The sequence below is a fragment of the Heloderma suspectum genome, chromosome 6 (genome assembly GCF_057233095.1).
Source record: "Heloderma suspectum isolate Gila_16-S chromosome 6, 16-S_ref, whole genome shotgun sequence".
Classification (NCBI taxonomy): domain Eukaryota; kingdom Metazoa; phylum Chordata; class Lepidosauria; order Squamata; family Helodermatidae; genus Heloderma; species Heloderma suspectum.
Window position 1 is genome coordinate 126,931,382 of NC_139463.1, and position 18,922 is coordinate 126,950,303.

At 46.4% G+C, this 18,922-nt stretch overlaps 1 protein-coding gene across 1 annotated transcript in view; it reads right to left on the reverse strand.

The window, feature by feature from the left end:
• GRK1 (G protein-coupled receptor kinase 1) overlaps positions 1–18,922 on the reverse strand; it is a 30,494-nt gene continuing 11,572 nt past the window's right edge. The window contains 8 exon segments of the mRNA XM_084806805.1: positions 1–182; positions 185–271; positions 501–696; positions 2,448–2,572; positions 2,669–2,710; positions 2,713–2,751; positions 4,309–4,466; positions 6,394–6,521. Coding sequence (XP_084662931.1) covers positions 1–182; positions 185–271; positions 501–696; positions 2,448–2,572; positions 2,669–2,710; positions 2,713–2,751; positions 4,309–4,466; positions 6,394–6,521 — 957 coding nt within the window.

Here is an 18,922-nt window from a genome sequence, read left to right on the forward strand (position 1 = left end):
TCAGAGCAGAAGGCAAGTCTCTGATTTGGTGGCGGGGGCCTCGGGCACGTTGCGGTCCAGGTCCCATGGGACGGTATTGAGCTTGCCAAAGATGCCCGTCTCGATCATCTCTTGCCAGGAGATGGGGATGTTGCCCGTGGAGAAGTCACCATAGAACGCCTTGTCGGTGTTGTCGATCACGATCCCTTCACCATGGAGAAGGCGCCCACGTCTCTGATGTCCTTGGCATACGCCACCGTGGGACTGGGCACAAAAGGGGGCTCCACCATGCCTGGGGGGAGAGAGGGGGGCAGAGGCTGTGCTCACGTCAGAGCTCCTCCGGGCACATGGAAATGGGGGATCCGCCCAGGGGAGGCTGGTGGCACCGGGGTCAGTGAGGCAGTGGAGCTGCTCCAGGTTTCCGACAGAACCAGACAGAACTGTCAGAACCAGCCTCCCCTGGATCCATCTCTTCCTCCTGGTGCCTGCACTCACACTCCACCCAGCCTGGAGGTTGTTACCTGCCTCTAGTCAGCCCCAGTTCATCTGGAAGAGAGGCTGGTTCTTCAGCTCACTGCACTTGTTCTTGAACCCGAGGCGCCCGGCGGGGTCTTTGACCATCAGACCCTCACAACAGGCCGTGCACTTGGCACTGAACATCTCCGGGTAGGTCGCAGGATCATTCAGGACGCGGCGCGTCACCTCCTTGTTCTCCACCTGCAGTGGAGGGGTGTGGTGGAGGGGATAAAAAGGAGGAGACAGCTGCTTGACGGGTCAGCAAGCGGGGCATTGAGCACCCCAAACAAGATTCACAGCTCGGCCCCATGCATGTTCTTGGCGGTCCTCAGGCACCCTTCTGGGCAGCGCACCCTCGTGGCCTGGTCCAGTGGGCTATTCCCCCCTGTGCAAGCTCCATCGTCCCGTATCGGCCTCCCCCAACCTCGTGCCCTCCCGCCATGTGGGACTACGATGCCAGTCACCCCCAGCCAGTATCCTAATTGCCCCCTGATTCTCCTGGCATGGAGCCTTGTGTAGCCTCCATAAGGCCCCATCCCTGCACAAGAGGGAGGAAGCAGCATGCGCGGGGAGCCCCCACGTTTACACACATACAAACCCACCCACCTCCACAAACACTTTAGGGGGGACCTCCCCGCCCCAAACAGTGCAGGCTTAGAGGTCAAGAGTGTAGGCCAGCTGTGTGTCGGTGGGGAGAATGAAATGGCGGATTCTGGAAAAGGGTGCGGCTGGCTGGAGTCCTGAATGGTTGCAATCCACACAGCAAGCCACAGAGTCACTTCAGACACCTACGGTCATAGCTTTGGAGTGGGCATACCCAGTGGCATGGTGGAAGCAGGGCTATCAGGAATGCAGCAGCACTTTTTGACTGGCAGGAACATGGTCGCATCGTCTCCCACTCCCCAAATTCCCTGTTCCCTCTGAGCTGAGCTGCAAGCCTCACAGCAGAAGGCAGGGTGGGGATGAATTTTCCCAGCAGCGATATATTGTTCCTGGTTCTAATGCAAAGTAGTGGGGGGCAGCATGGTCTTGAATGGGCAATTAAGACACATCTGCTTTACAAAAGACCTGCCCTTGGTGGGGCTAAAACTGCTGGCACTAGTTTGCTGGAAGGGATCAACTCCGCTGCCTGCAATTTTGGGCCCTCCTTGGAGGGGTGGAGTTTGCTATGGAGACTGTTACAATGAACGCCTGCATTTCAACATTTCCCATTACACCACTGGATTCAGCCGCCAAAGCCATTTTACCCAGCTTGACAGAGATTTTTGACAGGCCAACACACCCAGACAAAAAGGTTCCACAGTCACTTTAGTCGAGCAGGAAGGTCTTTTTGTTTTATTTGCAAATTAGGGTGCAATTCATGTCGCAAAGCAGTTTAGCTCAAAACTCTGTAAGACTCAGGTTCAGAGTTCCCTTCTTGGCCATGGCGCTGTGCAGGGGGTGGGGTGCATGAGGCCTTGAGAAAACCACTGCCTTTCTACCTCAGTCCTTCCATCTGTACTATGGGGATAATATTACTGGCTGACTGTATGCTGTTGCTGTCAGGCTTACTGAAAAAGGGTTTGTGAAGCACTCTGAGAACTAAGGATAGGGGATACATGAACACTCGCTATCAGCACATAAGTATAAAATGGCCTTCCCATCATCTGTGGGCTGCAGGTTTTATTGGTGTAATCTGTTTTTAGCATGTTTTATTATATCTTTATTCACCTATTTGTATACCTTTGTATGGATTTTTATCCTATATGCTGCCTTGAGAGAGTTTTACCCTTAAAATAATTTTAAATAAATGAATGAATAAATAAAAAACTAAATCGTTGAATTGTGAGTGGAGGACATTGGGAAGGTTGTTGGCTGGCCTCCTCCAAGCTGTTGCCCTCCAGATGTGTTGGACTGCAGTGCCCAACATTCCCAGGAAGCATGGCTGTCCTAAGGTGTTGTAAGAGTTGTACCTTCTCCCCACAACTACGGAATGGTCCTTTTGCTGCAATCGTCTCAAATAGAGTTACTCCCAGTGTAAAGTAATCGATGCTTGAGTCATATTCCTCCCCTTTGAGTAGCTCTGGAGCCATAAATCCTGTGGGATGGAGAGGGAGAGAGTGGTCCAGGATTGGTTGCACAACGGGGAAACGTTCTACACAGGGATGGCCCCTCCCAAACACAAAAGGCCCACCTGGGGTGCCTGTGTAGCCTTTAGTCTTATCTTTTCCTTGCGTAGTTCCACTGCCAAGCCCAGATCTGAAAGTCGTACATGCCCTGGTGGAGGAGAGAAACAAGCCGTTGCAGAGTAAATCTGAAAATAATTGTAAAAATGCACAAATTGGGAAATGTTGGAAATTCTAAATGTCCAATTTGATTTTTTTAAAAGCCACATTACTAAAACTGGATGGCAATCATGCTGCTGACTTACAAATGTTAATATTTTACACACTCAAATACATCCTAAACTTTAAGTCCAGTGGCATTGCTAATTGGGAATGATGATTTTTTTTAAAATCCACTAGTCCTCATGAGATCACTAGAGTCCAGTGATGTTTCCCCAGCACCATCTTTGCCCAGCACCAGTTCCTAGTCCTTTTCAAATGCCAGTCTGGTGGGGGGTTTGTTTAGTCCACTCATCCCCAACCAGATGGGTTGGACTACAACTCCTAGAATCCCTCAGCCAGCACAGCTGTAGCCCAGCACATCTGGAGTGCCCCAGGCTGGGGGTGGCTGGTTTAGCCATTCTTGAGGCTGGGCTGGTGCTGGGGCAATGGCCCAGATATCCTTGTTCGTTTTTAAAATGCCTGGAGAGGCCTTGAGGCAAATCTTGAGATCTCAACTGATGTTGGGAAACAGACTTTGGGACTGGGGTGGGACTGGGGTGTGTTTCCAGGCAGAGAATATGTCTGGCTTGGGTATCTCTTTTTAAAGTCAAAGATTAGCAAACCGACTGTAAGCTTGTTTTCCAGCTTTACGATCAAAGCTGGAACTACACCAGCAAACGTCGACAACTGCTTTATGGAATGCTTGCAGAGGTGAGCAGTGGTGTCGCCAACTTGACTGCATATTCCTGCTCCTGTGTCTTTAGCAGCAGGCATTAGCGGATGATTGACGTTCATCGACAGATGCCACAAAAGGCTAGACCTGTCTATTTCTGCAGATCTAGCTCCTGTTGAAGCAGTGCCGTGCAACGTGCAGCCCTCCCACTGCCCAGCTGTAGTCCACCAGGAGAAGAGCCTTCAGTGTGGCGGCCCCCTTCCTGTGGAACTCCCTGCCTTTGGAGGTCAGGCAGGTGCCAGCATTGGGTTCCTTCTGGTGCCTACTGAAGACAGTGTTATTTCGGGAAGCCTTCTTCGAGTGACCAGCTGTGGTTTATTAAATTCCGTCTTCTTAGAACTTCTTTCTTTTAAAATGTTGTGATTGTTTTAACGTGGTGTTTTTTCTTTTATCTTTGCTGTTCACCTTCTGAAATCTTTTGATGTGGAGCATTATATATATATTGTAAATAAATAATAAATTTTAGCATGTGCACCCTTATGTTCTTCTGCTGCCTGCGAATTTGCTACTTCCCATGTGCATGGTTCCCTGCAAAATCCCTGCGATTTTTCCTGCCACCAAAATTTAACAGTTAAAAGCACAGAGGCGTCCAGCCAGTCAGTTTTCCTGGTCAGTTGGCAATTGTGCTCAGAAGACCCTTTTCAGCCGCACAATTGCCAGAAAAGCAAAATATGGGCTTTGATCCCCCAGGTGCTGTTTTCTTTTGTGCTCACAACAACGTCCACAAATCCCAAGGTAAAATGTTTATGGACAAGCTGCCAGTGTGTCCTTTACCTGTGTCATCAAGTAGGACGTTTTCTGGTTTGAGGTCCCGATAGATGATGCGGTTTTGGTAGAGGTGCTCCAGGCCGCAGATGACCTGAGCTGTGTAGAAAATGGCCCTGGCTTCTGAGAAGCCGGGGTTCTTCTCGTCAACATCATAGATGTGGTACCTGGGTGGGGAGGAAGGAAAGACAGTTTTCTAAAGCAGATTTCTCTGCAAATTCAAAATTTTGACTTTTACAAAACATAAGCCATGGGTGGGGAACATGTGTAGCCCGCCAGATGTTGAACTGTATCTCCCATCGTTCCTAGTCAGCATAGCCAATGGTAAGGGATGATGGGCATTGTAGTCCAACAACATCTGGAGGGTCATAACCTGTCCACCTCCGATATGGTTCAAATTCCAAAATCCTAAAAGCTTGACTTAGGCAAGGGACCAAATTGGGCACAGGATGCGGAAAGCCCTGGGTTCAATCCCTGACTGTCATCTCCAGTTAAAAGGACCAAGTAGCAGGTGATGGGGAAAGACCCTTCCCTGTCTGAACCCCTGGAGTGGTACAGCCACTTAGAGCAAGGAGACAACACTGGGTAGATCGACAAAAGTTGGGTTTGCATATAACGTATGGGGTAAGTAGGCGTTGAGTACAGGTTATTGTTGAATCAGGGGTTGTTGTTACATGTGAACCCTGTACTAAGGTCTAACTATGGGTTGTTAACCATGAACAACCCAGGAAGAATACCTATGATTTGTTGTTGGGTGTGAACTCTAGGTTGTTCGTACTTAACAACCCATAGTTAAACCATAGTGCAGAACTCTCATATAACAACAACCCATGATTCAATGACAACCCATACTCAACCTGTACTCTGGGCTGTCGTTATGCGCAAACGAGGTCAGTGTGTCCGATCTATTAAGGCATCTTCCTGTGATGTTAAAATCGGTTGCTTAAAACCCCTTTGAAATAAAATGGACTCTCTCCACACAGCCTTCCAGGTGTATTGAACTATAGCTCCCAGTATCCCCCAGCCAGCCATAGCTGCAGTCCAGCACATCTGGAGGGCATCAGGCTGGGCGGCATGTTGCTTGGCACCTTCATGTTTGCGCATTCACATATATGTGCATAAGAGACAACCACCCCATATAGCCCGATGAGTTAACTCTGATGGGGGCTACAGCCCAAAGGGTAGCCAAACGACTGTCTCAAAGGAGAAAAAAATCTAATAAGGTGTCCTCAAGAGGCAAAAATAAAGACCAGGAACATAGGAGAGTTGGAGGGTGTGTGTGTAGGTGGGGGGAGAGAATGGTGGCTTTGCAGAACGGCTCACTGCTGTAGCTCAGTGGCAGCAGAACCCCTGCTTTGCATGCTGGAGGTCCTGGGTTCAATTCCCGGTATCTCCAGGTAGGGCTGGGAAAGACACCTGTCGGGGACCCTCAAGAGCCCTGTCAGGCAGTGGTGACGCCAAGGGGTTGAACATCCACCTGAGAGTTGGGTTCCATTTTGGGGGCCACGTTCCAGTGGTGAGTGGGGCCAGAAACCAAAACACTGGCCCCTTTTAGCAGAAAGTTCTTCCTGCCCACCACTCAGCCTTTGGAGAGGCAGTTCGACCTTTTACAATGGGGGAAAGCCGCACAAAAGCTGGGAAGCCACCAAACGACTGGTGGTTGAGGGAGAAAGGGCGTGGCCATTGGGGGACCTCCAGGGGGCCAGATTTGGCCCACACGTGGCGGTTCCCCACCCCTGAGCCAGATGGACCCACGGCCTGGCTCTGTAAGGCAGCCTCCCACGAGCTACTGGGATAAGCTTTGGCCTGTCACTTCCATCCCATGCCCAAAGTGGCTGCAGTGTAAGGCCCGTTGCAGACCTGTGTTTTGCACTCTCTTCAAAGCAACAACAAGAAGAAGCCCAAACCAACAGCATGGCTAGTGAGAAGCAGGCCTCTGTTGGCCCTGTGGCAGGATCTATGAAGTGGCCCATTAGCCAGTTGTTCCGGGAGCAGAGTGTTCCCTATCCCCTGCCCCAGCATGAGCCCCTCAATTGGTGCCCAGACGAGGCAGCCGGGAGGAGCTGCTCTCCCCTGCAGGCCACGTTCCCCCACCTGAGGTCTCCCCTGTTCATCAGCGTCATGACGAGGCAGAGGTCTGTCTTGGTCTGGAAGGTGTATGCCAAGGTGACGCTGAAGCAACTGTGGACTTTGGCCAGGACTTTCTTCTCCACTGTTGCCCCCTGGAACAAAAACAAGCCAGAGAGGGTGTCACGGAGTCTCCGGGAGCTTGGCCTCCAAGACCCGCCTCTCCGCGGCAGGATTGTGCTTGACAAGTGATGAAATAAGGATACGAACAGGGCGCTGGGCATGCTTCTGCAGCAGGAAAAGCAGAATTCGGTGAACTGCATAAATTATGCACATCAAGTATAATGTTTGGTGTTCTTGTTGTTGTTCAGTCGTTCAGTCGTGTCCGACTCTTCGTGACCCCATGGACCATAGCACGCCAGGCCTTCCTGTCCTGCGCTCTCTCCCGGAGCGTGCTCAAGTTCATATTCATTGCATCCGTGATGCTATCTAGCCATCTCATCCTCTGCCGTCCCCTTTTCCTTTTGCCTTCAGTCTTTCCCAGCATCAGGGTCTTTTCCAGGGAGTTTTCTCTTCGCATTAGGTGGCCAAAATATTGGAGCTTCAGCTTCATTATCTGTCCTTCCAATGAGCACTCAGGGTTGATTTCCTTTAGGATGGACTGATTTGACCTCCTTGCAGTCCAGGGCACTCGTAAGAGTCTTCTCCAGCACCACAGTTCGAAAGCATCAATTCTTCAGCGCTCAGCCTTCCTTATAGTCCAGCTCTCACAGCCATACATTACTACTGGGAAAACCATAGCTTTGATTAGATGGACCTTTGTCGGCAAGGTGATGTCTCTGCTTCTTACTATGCTGTCTAGGTTGGCCATAGCTTTCCTCCCAAGGAGCAAGCGTCTTTTAATTTCATGGCTACAGTCACCGTCTGCGGTGATCTTGGAACCCAAGAAAGTAAAATCTGTCACTGCTTCCATTTCTTCCCCTTCCATATGCCAGGAAGTGATGGGGCCAGATGCCATGATCTTCGTTTTTTTAATGTTGAGTTTCAAACCAGCTTTTGCACTCTCCTCTTTCACCCTCAACAAGAGGCTCTTGAGATCCTCTTCGCTTTCTGCCATTAGGGTGGTATCGTCTGCATATCGGAGGTTGTTGATAATTCTCCCAGCAATCTTAATTCCGACCTCTGATTCATCCAACCCGGCATTTCTCATGATGTACTCTGCATAGAAGTTAAATAAGCAGGGTGACAATATGCAGCCTTGTCGTACTCCTTTCCCAATTTTGAACCAATCGGTTGTTCCATGTCTGGTTCTTACTGTTGCTTCTTGACCCTCGTACAGGTTTCTCAGGAGACAGGTAAGGTGGTCTGGTACTCCCATCACTTTAAGAATTTGCCACAGTTTGTTGTGATCCACACAATCAAACGCTTTAGCGTAGTCAATGAAGCAGAAATAGACGTTTTTCTGGAATTCTCTTGCTTTCTCCATGATGCAGCGAATGTTGGCGATTTGATCTCTAGTTCCTCTGCCTCTTCGAAACCCAGCTTGTACTTCCGGTAGTTCTCGGTTCGCATACTGCTGAAGCCTAGCTTGTAGGATTTTGAGCATCACCTTGCTGGCATGTGAAATGAGCGCAATTGTGCGGTAGTTTGAACACTCTTTGGCGTTGCCCTTCTTTGGAATTGGAATGTAAACTGACCTTTTCCAGTCTTGTGGCCACTGTTGAGTGTTCCAGATTTGTTGGCATATTGAATGCAGCACTTTAACAGCATCATCTTTTAGGATTTTAAATAGCTCGGCTGGAATACTGTCATCTCCGCTAGCTTTGTTGTTACTAATGCTTCCTAAGGCCCACTTGACTTCACTCTCAAGGATGTCCGGCTCAAGTTCAGTGACCGCACTATCATGGCTATCAGGGACATTCAGATCTTTCCTGTATAGTTCTTCTGTGTATTCTTGCCACCTCTTCTTAATCTCATCTGCTTCTGTTAGGTCCCTGCCTTCTTTGTCCTTTATCATGCCCGTCTTTGCACAAAACGTTCCCTTGAGATCTCCAATTTTCTTGAAGAGATCTCTAGTCTTTCCCATTCTGTTGTTTTCCTCGATTTCTTTGCATTGTTCATTTAAGAAGGCCTTCTTGTCTCTCCTTGCTATTCTCTGGAACTCTGCATTCAGTTGGGTGTATCTTCCCCTTTCTCCCTTGCTTTTCGCTTCCCTTCTATCGTGAGCTACTTGTAAAGCCTCATCAGACAGCCACTTGGCTTTCTTGCATTTCTTTTTCTTTGGGATGGATTTTGTTGCTGCCTCCTGAACAATGTTACGGACCTCCGTCCATAGTTCCTCAGGCACTCTGTCTATCAGGTCTAATCCCTGAAATCTATTCCTCACCTCCACTGTATATTCATCAGGGATATGATTTAGGTCATACCTGAACGGTTTAGTGGTTTTCCCGACGTTCTTCAATTTAAGACGAAATTTTGCAAGAAGCAGCTCATGATCTGAGCCACAGTCAGCTCCAGGTCTTGTTTTTACTGACTGTATGGAGCTTCTCCATCTTTGGCTGCAAAGGACATAATCGATCTGATTTCGATATTGACCATCTGGTGATGTCCATGTGTAGAGTCGCCTCTTGTGCTGTTGGAAAAGAGTGTTTGCTATGATCAGCATGTTCTCTTGGCAAAACTCTATTAGCTTTTGTCCTGCTTCATTTTGTACACCAAGGCCATGCTTGCCTGTTATCCCGGTGATTTCTTGACTTCCTACTTTAGCATTCCAATCCCCTATGATGAAGAGGACATCTTTTTTTGGTGTTAGTTCTAGAAGGTGTTGTAGGTCTTCATAGAACCGATCAACCTCAGCTTCTTCGGCCTCAGTGGTTGGGGCATAGACTTGAATTACTGTGATGTTGAATGGTTTGCCTTGGATTCGTACTGAGATCATTCTATCATTTTTAAGATTGTACCCCAGTACTGCTTTTCCCACCCTTTTGTTGACTATGAGTGCTACTCCATTTCTTCTAAGGGATTCTTGCCCACAATAGTAGATATGATAGTCACCTGAATTAAATTCGCCCATGCCTGTCCATTTGAGTTCGCTGATTCCCAAGATGTTGATGTTCAATCTTGCCATCTCATGTTTGACCACCTCCAGCTTACCTTGATTCATTGATCTGACATTCCAGGTTCCTAAACAATATTGTTCTTTACAGCATCGGATTTTCTTTTCACCATCAGACACATCCACAGCTGAGTGTCCTTTCGGGTTTGGCCCAGCCGCTTCACTCTTTCTGGCGCTACTTGGAAATACCCTCTGCTCTTCCCCAGTAGCATATTGGACACCTTCTGACCTGAGGGGCTCATCTTCCGGCGTCATCTCGTTTAGCCTTGTGATACATTCCATGGGGTTTTCTTGGCAAGAATACTGGAGTGGGTTGCCATTTCCTTCTCCAGTGGACCACATTTCGTCAGAACTCTCTGCCATGACCTGTCCGTCTTGGGTGGCCCTGCATGGCATAGCTTATGGCTTCATTGAGTTACGCAAGCCCCTTCGCCACAACAAGGCAGTGATCCATGAAGGGGTTGGTGTTCTTAGGCATACATATTTTGTCGAATACGTTTGAATTAGATTGTGCTCCTAAAAGAAATGTTACATATGAGAGACATAAGTTTTTTTCAAGCGCTCAGAATGAGGAAGAAGCTGTGGACTCTTATGTGACTGACTTAAAGTTATTGGCACAGTCATGCGAGTTTAGCCAGCTGTGTGAGTCTTTGATTGTGGAATAAGATCAGATAATCTCCAGGCACGGCTGCTGAGAGAAGCTGATTTAACCTTGGAAAAAGCTGTGGACATTTGTAGAGCAGAAGAAGTGACTGTAGAGCAATTAAAAGGGCTGGGATCAGCTGAGAAACAAATGGATATTTTGAAAAGCAATGACAGTGTTGAAAAAAACAGCTGCATAATGAGAAGATTGTGAACCTCTTTCAAGTTTTGCTTCAAGCTTTGTTCTAGATGTGGTAACATCCATAAGATAAGACAATGTCCTGCATATGGAAAAGATTGCCAAAAATGCAGGAGACCTAATCACTTTCTAAAGATGTGTAAAGTCATAGATGCCAAGTTTGTTCACAAGAAAATGCGTATGCTGGAAGAAGATTTGCAAGATATGTTTATTGGGACTTTAACATACAATAAGTTGGAAAAAGAGTGGACTGTAGACCTTAAACTAAAGAATAAGGATGTAAAGTTTAAGATAAATACTGGAGCACAAGCTAATGCTATTTCCTTAAGAATTTGTAAGAGTCTTCAGAGTGAACATTTATAGAAGTCAAATATAAGATTAATTACTTATTCAACTGCAAGGCTGGAAGTGCTGGGGAATGATATTATGAAATGTACATATAAAGGGAAAGAGTTTGAGATGGAATTTAAAGCAGTAAATTCTGAGGCACAAGCAATCTTGGGTTTAAAAATAGTTACTGATTCAGAGTTAGTGAAAAGAGTAAATGTGTTAGAAAGTAAGGAAGGAAAGGAAATCTATAAGCATTATGAAGGTGTGTTTCAGGGATTAGGATGTTTGCCAGGTCAGTATGTAATTAAAACAGATCCACAGATAGCACCAGTAGTACATGCTTCTCATAAAGTTCCTGTTATGTTAAGGGAGAAAGAGAACTTCGAAGAATGGAGCAAAGGGGTGTGATTGTTCAGGTGGAAGAACCCACAGAATGGGTAAATTCAATAGTGATTGTGGATAAACCTGGTAAAGATCAAAGAAGAACTTGTCTGGATCCAAAGGATATGAATAAAGCCATTCATAGAGCATACTTTCAATTACCAACAGTAGATGAAATCACTAGCAGGTTGGCAGATGCCGAATTATTTTCTGTGTTGGATGCTAGTAATGGATTTTGGCAGATACAGCTGGATGAGAAGAGTTCCAGATTATGTACTTTTAATACACCTTTTGGTAGATATGGATTTACTAGAATGCCTTTCGGTATTTCATCTGCTTCTGAAGTATATCAAAGAGCAATACAAGTATTTGAAGGATTAGAAGGAGTTATGTGTTATATTGATGATATCCTGATCATCAGGATATCATCAATATCAAGAGCATCATGGAAGAGTTATGCAGGTTTTAGAAAGGTGTAGAGCAAGGAATTTGAAACTGAAAAGAGGTAAGTGCAAATTTTCTATGACTGAGATAAATTATTTGGGACATATCTTAACTGCAGAAGGAATAAAACCTGATAGAACTAAAATTGAAGCAATAGTTGAAATGCCAAGTCCTCAAAATAAGGGAGAATTACGGCGATTGCGGGGCATGGTTAATTATTTGGCTAAATTTATTCCAAATCTTGCTACATTGACAACTAATCTGAGATAATTTTTAGTCCAGGAGGTGGAATTTGAATGGACAAAGGTCCACGAGGAAGCATAGAATGAATTAGATGTTAACAAGAGCTCCCGTGTTGAGATATTACAGTGTTGAAGAACCTGTAGTTGTATCAGTTGATGCTAGTGGTACTGGATTAGGTTCAGTTTTGCTGCAAGGAGGTTTACCTGTGGCATATGCTTCTAAGGCGATGAATGTCAGCAATCATATGCACAAATAGAAAAAGAACTGTTGGCCATTGTATTTGGTTGTACTAGATTTCATCAATATATATATGGCAGAGAGATTACAGTTGAAACTGATCATAAAACATTGGAAGTTATTTTTTAAAAATCATTATATAATACTCTTCCAAGAATTCAGAGGTGATTGTTAATATTACAGAAATATCATCTGAATGTAATATATAAGCCTGGTAAAGAGTTAAAAATAGCTGATGCATTATCAAGGGTTCATATGAAGACAGGAGAAGTTTTCAGTACTGGAGGAGCTGATGTTGCTGTGAATTTGGTGGTGCCTTGTCTACCTATTTCTGGTCTGAAATATAAGGAATTTAAATTAGCAACATTGGAAGATAACATTTTGCAAGAATTAAAGGCAGTTATTTTGACAGGATGGCCAGAAAAGAAAACACAAATTTCTGAAGAACTTAAACCACATTGGAATTACAGAGAGGAATTAAGTATGTATGATGGTTTAATATTTAAGAATTATAGACTAATTGTACCCAAAAGCTGAGGAAAGAAATGTTGGAATTAATTCATGAGAGTCATTTGGGAACTGAATTGAGTAAAAGAAGAGCTCGAGATGTGATGTTTTGGCTGGGTATGTGTATGCAAATAGAAGCATTAATACAATCTTGTAAGGTATGCCAAACTTTCAGAAATAATAATAAAAAAGAACCAATGTTACCTCATGAAGTACCAGAAAGACCATGGTAGAAATTGGCAATGGATTTATTTGAGTTTTAAGGGAAGGAATATCTTTTGATAGTAGATTATTATTCAAAGTTTTTGGAAGTTTGTTTGTTGGAAATTTTAACCAGTAAATGTGTGATTATGCATTGTAAATCAGTATTTGCTAGACATGGGATATCTGAAGTTGTAATAACTGATAATGGTCCTCAATTTAATTCTGGGGAGTTTAGATTGTTTGCGAGCGAATGGGATTTTGTGCATGTCACTTATTTTTATTTATTTATTTATTTATTTATTTCTATACCACCCAATAGCCGAAGCTCTCTGGGCAGTTCACAAAAATTAAAACCAAACACACAATAAAACGATTTAAAATATATAGAACATTAAAACCACAATATAACAATACAACCACAATAAAATCTAGCAGCAGTGCAGGAGTTTAAAATACAGATTTAAAACAGCAAAGATAAAAATTTAGAAAGCTAAAATGCCTGGGAAAATAAAAAGGTCTTCACCTGGCGCCGAAAGGAATACAATGTAGGCGCCAGGCGAACCTCACTAGGGAGCTCATTCCAGAGCCGGGGTGCCACAGCAGAAAAAGCCCTCCTCCTAGTAGCCACCCGCCTCACTTCCTTTGGCAGGGGCTCACGGAGAAGGGCCGCTGATGATGATCTTAAGGTCCGGGCAGGCACATATGGGAGGAGACGATCCGTCAGGTAACCTGTCCCCAAGCTGTTAAGTGCTTTAAATGTTAATACCAGCACTTTGAATCGGGCCCGGAAATGGACTGGCAGCCAGTGCAGCTGGAAAAGTACTGGCATAATATGAGCTCACAGGCCAGTCCCTGTTAACAATCTTGCTGCCCTATTTTGGTCCAGCTGAAGTTTCCGGACCGTTTTCAAAGGCAGCCCCACGTATAACGCATTGCAGTAATCCAGATGAGAAGTTATCAGAGCATGGATAACTGTAGCTAGGCTATCTCTGTCCAGATAAGGGCGTAGTTGGTATACCAGCCTAGGCTGATAAAAAGTGCTCCGTGCCACTGAGTTCACCTGTGCCTCAAGTGACAGTTCTGGATCCAAGAGCACCCCCAAGCTATGAACCTGATCCTTTAGGGGGAGTGCAACCCCCTCCAGAACAGGTTGAATATCACCTAGCCGGGCAGACGAACCACCCAGCAACAGTACCTCCGTCTTCTCTGGATTGAGTTTCAGTTTATTGGCCCTCATCCAGTCCATTACCGTGCCCAGGCACTGATTCAGAACAGCCACTGCCTCACCTGGTTTTGATGAAAAAGAGAGGTACAGCTGGGTGTCATCTGCATATTGATGGCACCTCAGCCCACACCTCCGGATAACCTCCCCCAGCGGTTTCATGTAGATGTTAAACAGCATGGGGGATAAAATAGAGCCCTGTGGAACCCCATGGCACAATTGCCATGGCACAGAGCAATAATCCCCCAGCACCACCTTCTGGATTCGGCCATCCAAGTAGGAGTGGAACCACTGTAATGCAGTGCCTCCAACTCCTAACCCAGACAACCTATCCAGAAGGATACCATGGTTGATGGTATCGAAAGCTGCTGAGAGGTCCAGGAGAATCAACAGGGTCGCACTCCCCCTGTCCCTCTCCTGGCAGAGGTCATCCCACAGGGCGACCAAGGCAGTTTCCGTTCCAAAACCAGGCCTGAAGCCCGATTGAAATGGATCTAGATAATCCGTTTCATTCAAGAGTGCCTGGAGCTGTCCTACAACCACCCGCTCAAGCACCTTGCCCAGGAAGGGGATGTTGGCCACTGGCCTATAATTGTTAACATCCTCTGGGTCCAGGTTAGGCTTTTTCAGGAGTGGTCTAATTACCGCCTCTTTTAAAGCGGCAGGCACCACTCCCTCTCTCAAGGAGGAATTTACAACCTCCTGGACCCAGCCAGACAACCCCTCCTTATTTGATTGAATAAGCCATGAAGGGCAAGGGTCAAGCACACAAGTGGTCGATCGGACTTGGCCAAGCACCTTGTCCGCATCCTCAGGCTTCAGTAACTGAAACTCATCCAATAAAACTGGACCAGACGGTGCTCTGAACGCCTCTACCAATGGAACTGCATTAATGGTGGTGTCCAATTCATGACGCATCTGAGCGACTTTATCCTCAAAGTGCCGTGCAAACTCGTCACAGCGTGCTACCGAGGGTTCCACCGTCTCTCTCCCTGGCCCAGAATGTAACAGGCCGCGAACCACTCGGAAAAGCTCCGCTGGACTACACTGAGAAGATGCAATGCTGGTGGAAAAGAACTGTCTCTTTGCCACCCTCACCGCCACAGAGTAGGCTCGATAGTGGGCTCTTATCTGTGTTCAGTCAGACTCAGCACAAGTTTTCCTCCACCTGCGTTCTAGCCGTCTCCCCTCTTGCTTCATTGCCCTCAGCTCAGGTGTATACCAAGGAGCTGGCCGGGCTCTGCTCAGGGGGAGAGGGCGCTTGGGCGCGATCGTGTCAACCGCCCGAGTCATCTCTGCATTCCACAGAGCGACCTGGGCTTCGACAGGAGCACCAGCCATACCAGCAGGAAAATCCCCCAGAGCCCTCTGGAATCCATCGGAATCCATTAATCTCCGGGGGCGGACCATTTTAATAGGTCCCCCACCCTTGCAGAGGGGAAAGGCCGCCAGAAGTCTAAACCTCAGCAGGAAGTGATCTGATCATGACAAAGGGACAGATGTTAATTCCTCCACTTTCAGATCACCATCCTCCTGCCCAGTCGAGAAAATCAGATCAAGCATGTGTCCTTTTGTATGCATTGGGCCAATGACATGTTGGGACAGCCCCATGGTTGTCATGGCGACCATGAAGTCCTGAGCCGCCCCGGATACAGCGGCCTCGGCATGGAAGTTGAGATCCCCCAGGACCATCATCCTGGGGGTCCTCAACACCAAGTCCGAGACCACCTCCGTCAGCTCAGGCAGGGAGTCTGATGGGCAGCGGGGTGGGCGGTACACCAACAGAATCCCTAATCTGTCCCGGGTACCCAACACAAGGTACAAACACTCAAGATCTGCGCTTGAATGTGCAGGAAGCCTGGAGAGGGAGATTGAATTCCTATAGACCATGGCAACCCCCCTTCCCCGACCCTCAAGTCGGTGTTGGTGCTGCACCGAGTACCCAGGAGAGCACAGCTGGGAGAGAGTGACCCCTCCCAGTTCCCCCACCCAGGTCTCAGTAATACATGCCAGTCCACTTCCAGTCCATATTTCGCAAGATCAAATGGAATGGCTGAAAGAGCTATCCAAACAGTTAAGAAGATCTTAAAGAAGAGCAGTTTGGATAATACAGGTCCATATCCTTGTTTGTTAATTCTTAGAAATACACTTTTTTTAGATAAGCAGTCTCCAGCACAGTTACTGAGGGGAAGATGTTTGAAGACAAGGTTACCTATAGCAAAATCATTGTTGCAACCAGAAAGTGTCTCATGTAGTAGTGTGCAAGAACAATGAAGAAAGAGACAGGAAAGGAGAAATGTTGTTATGATTAGTGACTAAACTTTCACCACCATTAAAAGTGGGAAAAGTTACTATTCAAAAAGAGGGAGTGTGGCAACCTGCAAAAGTAATAGAATGTCATCAAAATCCCAGATCGTATGTGGTGGAAACTCAGGATGCAAGGTTGTATAGGAGAAACAGAAAGGATTTGCATAGGACTGAAAGGATGCCTGAGGAACGTCATGACAGGGAGACTGGGAAGGAAGATAGTGGAAGTGGGAATATAGAACAGAATGATTTTAGAAAGATGGAGCTGGAGGAGAAACCAATAATTACATCTAGAGGAAGAACAGCGAGAAAACCTCTAAGTTTTGGATATGGAGAATGAGAGAAAAGAACACAAAAAGAAAAAACAAACAGACAAAAGGGAGATGTAATGATATGTGTTTGTATCTGCTTGTGTTGTATGGGGGACTCATTTGAGTGTTACACTGATTGGTATAAAAGGACTCACCTGATACTGTAGCAGGAATGTAGGTTTGTATTGTGACTCACTCAGTAAGAGCTGTCTTTGCAACCTTGTATTTGGAGTGTTCTGGTGTTTATGCCCAACAACACCAAACATTACATTACAAGCAAATTGGCCTATTTTTGCATAATTTAATCTGCTAGTCATACAGCACTGCAAAGTTTAGAACCATACAGCCTACTGAAACCACCCCCTCCGCACTTGGATTTCTCCTCAGCACCCTCTTATCCAGACTTCTGAGATTTCACGACATGTTGTCAACACATTGTGTACTCCTGTCTTTGCCACCTTAAGGTCTAGAAACTTGCACATCGGATTTAGTCTTAGTTTTTTTAAAGCAAGAAAGCAAGCTGAGATACTGAGGATGCTGAATTTCGCACTGTGGACAAAGAATTATGGAATATGCACAGAATGCGGGTATCTCCTGTGAAAGGACCATCTCCCAATCCTGAAAGGAACCCCTCCCCACCTTGTACCCCAGCCCCTTCAGTGACTGCAATGAAGGCCAGTGCCAGATGATTCACATAGCATGCTTAGGCACTTGCACTGTCCCCTCCCTCAGTTTGTCTGCTGTTGTAAGGTTGCCACCAAACTTGCCATTCCTTAAAGCAGAATGTCCTTCAGAGCAGGGAAAGATAATGGAACAGCACCGCCTGCTGGCAGCTAAAGGGGGAATCACATAAACCTCTTCGATGCACTCTGGTGCTGTCCAGTTAGTTCCACTGGGCTCTTGAGAGTCTCCACTCTCCACATGCTGAGGGCCACTTGTCTCATCCCTGCATCACTTTGACGCATCCAGCTGCAGCTCTTTTACAGCATCCTCATTTATTTATTTATTTATTACATTTATATGCCGCCTTTTTTCCTCCTTAAGGAACCCATATGAACTAAGAGCAACCTCAATTCTCCAAGGGGTCATCCTTACATTGCCAAAATGGCAGCGCCCGTGCTGAAGGGGGCATCAGCAGGCTTGCAGGAATCCCAAAAGATTGCAGAAGTACAAGACCAATTTAGGGGGAGAAACCCAGGGGAAAATGGACCCCAAACCAAACCAAACCAAGAGGGCAAAGTTCCAGCCAGCCAGCCATGGAGAGGAGAGGAGCACTCTGCTAGGTCACTTGTGTGTGTGTGCAGGAAATCTGATTTCTGTCTCATGTGCAGCTGGAGTACTAAAAATGGTTTCTGTCAAGCTCTAAACAGGGAAAACCTAGAGGTTTAACAAAACCAAAAAACAAAACCAAATAGGGATAGGGCACTGAGTCTGAACACCACCAGTGGCAGTGAATAAGGTGTGAATAAGAGAAAGACGGCTGTGTTGCCCCTTTCTGGATAATCACAGAATCACTGCCTTGTTGTGGCGAAGGGGCTTGCGTAACTCAGTGAAGCCATAAGCTATGCCGTGCAGGGCCACCCAAGACGGACAGGTCAGGGCGGAGAGTTCTGACAAAATGTGGTCCACTGGAGAAGGAAATGGCACCCCACTCCAGTATTCTTGCCAAGAAAACCCCATGGAACGTATCACAAGGCTAAAAGAGATGACGCCGGAAGATGAGCCCCTCAGGTCGGAAGGTGTCCAATATGCTACTGGGGAAGAGCAGAGGGTATTTCCAAGTAGCGCCAGAAAGAGTGAAGCGGCTGGGCCAAAGCCGAAAGGACACTCAGCTGTGGATGTGTCTGGTGGTGAAAAGAAAATCCGATGCTGTAAAGAACAATATTGTTTAGGAACCTGGAATGTCAGATCAATGAATCAAGGTAAGCTGGAGGTGGTCAAACATGAGATGGCAAGATTGAACATCGACATCTTGGGAATCAGCGAACTAAAATGGACAGGCATGGGCGAATTTAATTCAGGTGACTATCATATCTACTACTGTGGGCAAGAATCCCTTAGAAGAAATGGAGTAGCACTCATAGTCAACAAAAGGGTGGGAAAAGCAGTACTGGGGTACAATCTTAAAAATGATAGAATGATCTCAGTATGAATCCAAGGCAAACCATTCAACATCACAGTAATTCAAGTCTATGCCCCAACCACTGAGGCCGAAGAAGCTGAGGTTGATCGGTTCTATGAAGACCTACAACACCTTCTAGAACTAACACCAAAAAAAGATGTCCTTTTCATCATAGGGGATTGGAATGCTAAAGTAGGAAGTCAAGAAATCACCGGGATAACAGGCAAGCATGGCCTTGGTGTACAAAATGAAGCAGGACAAAAGCTAACAGAGTTTTGCCAAGAGAACATGC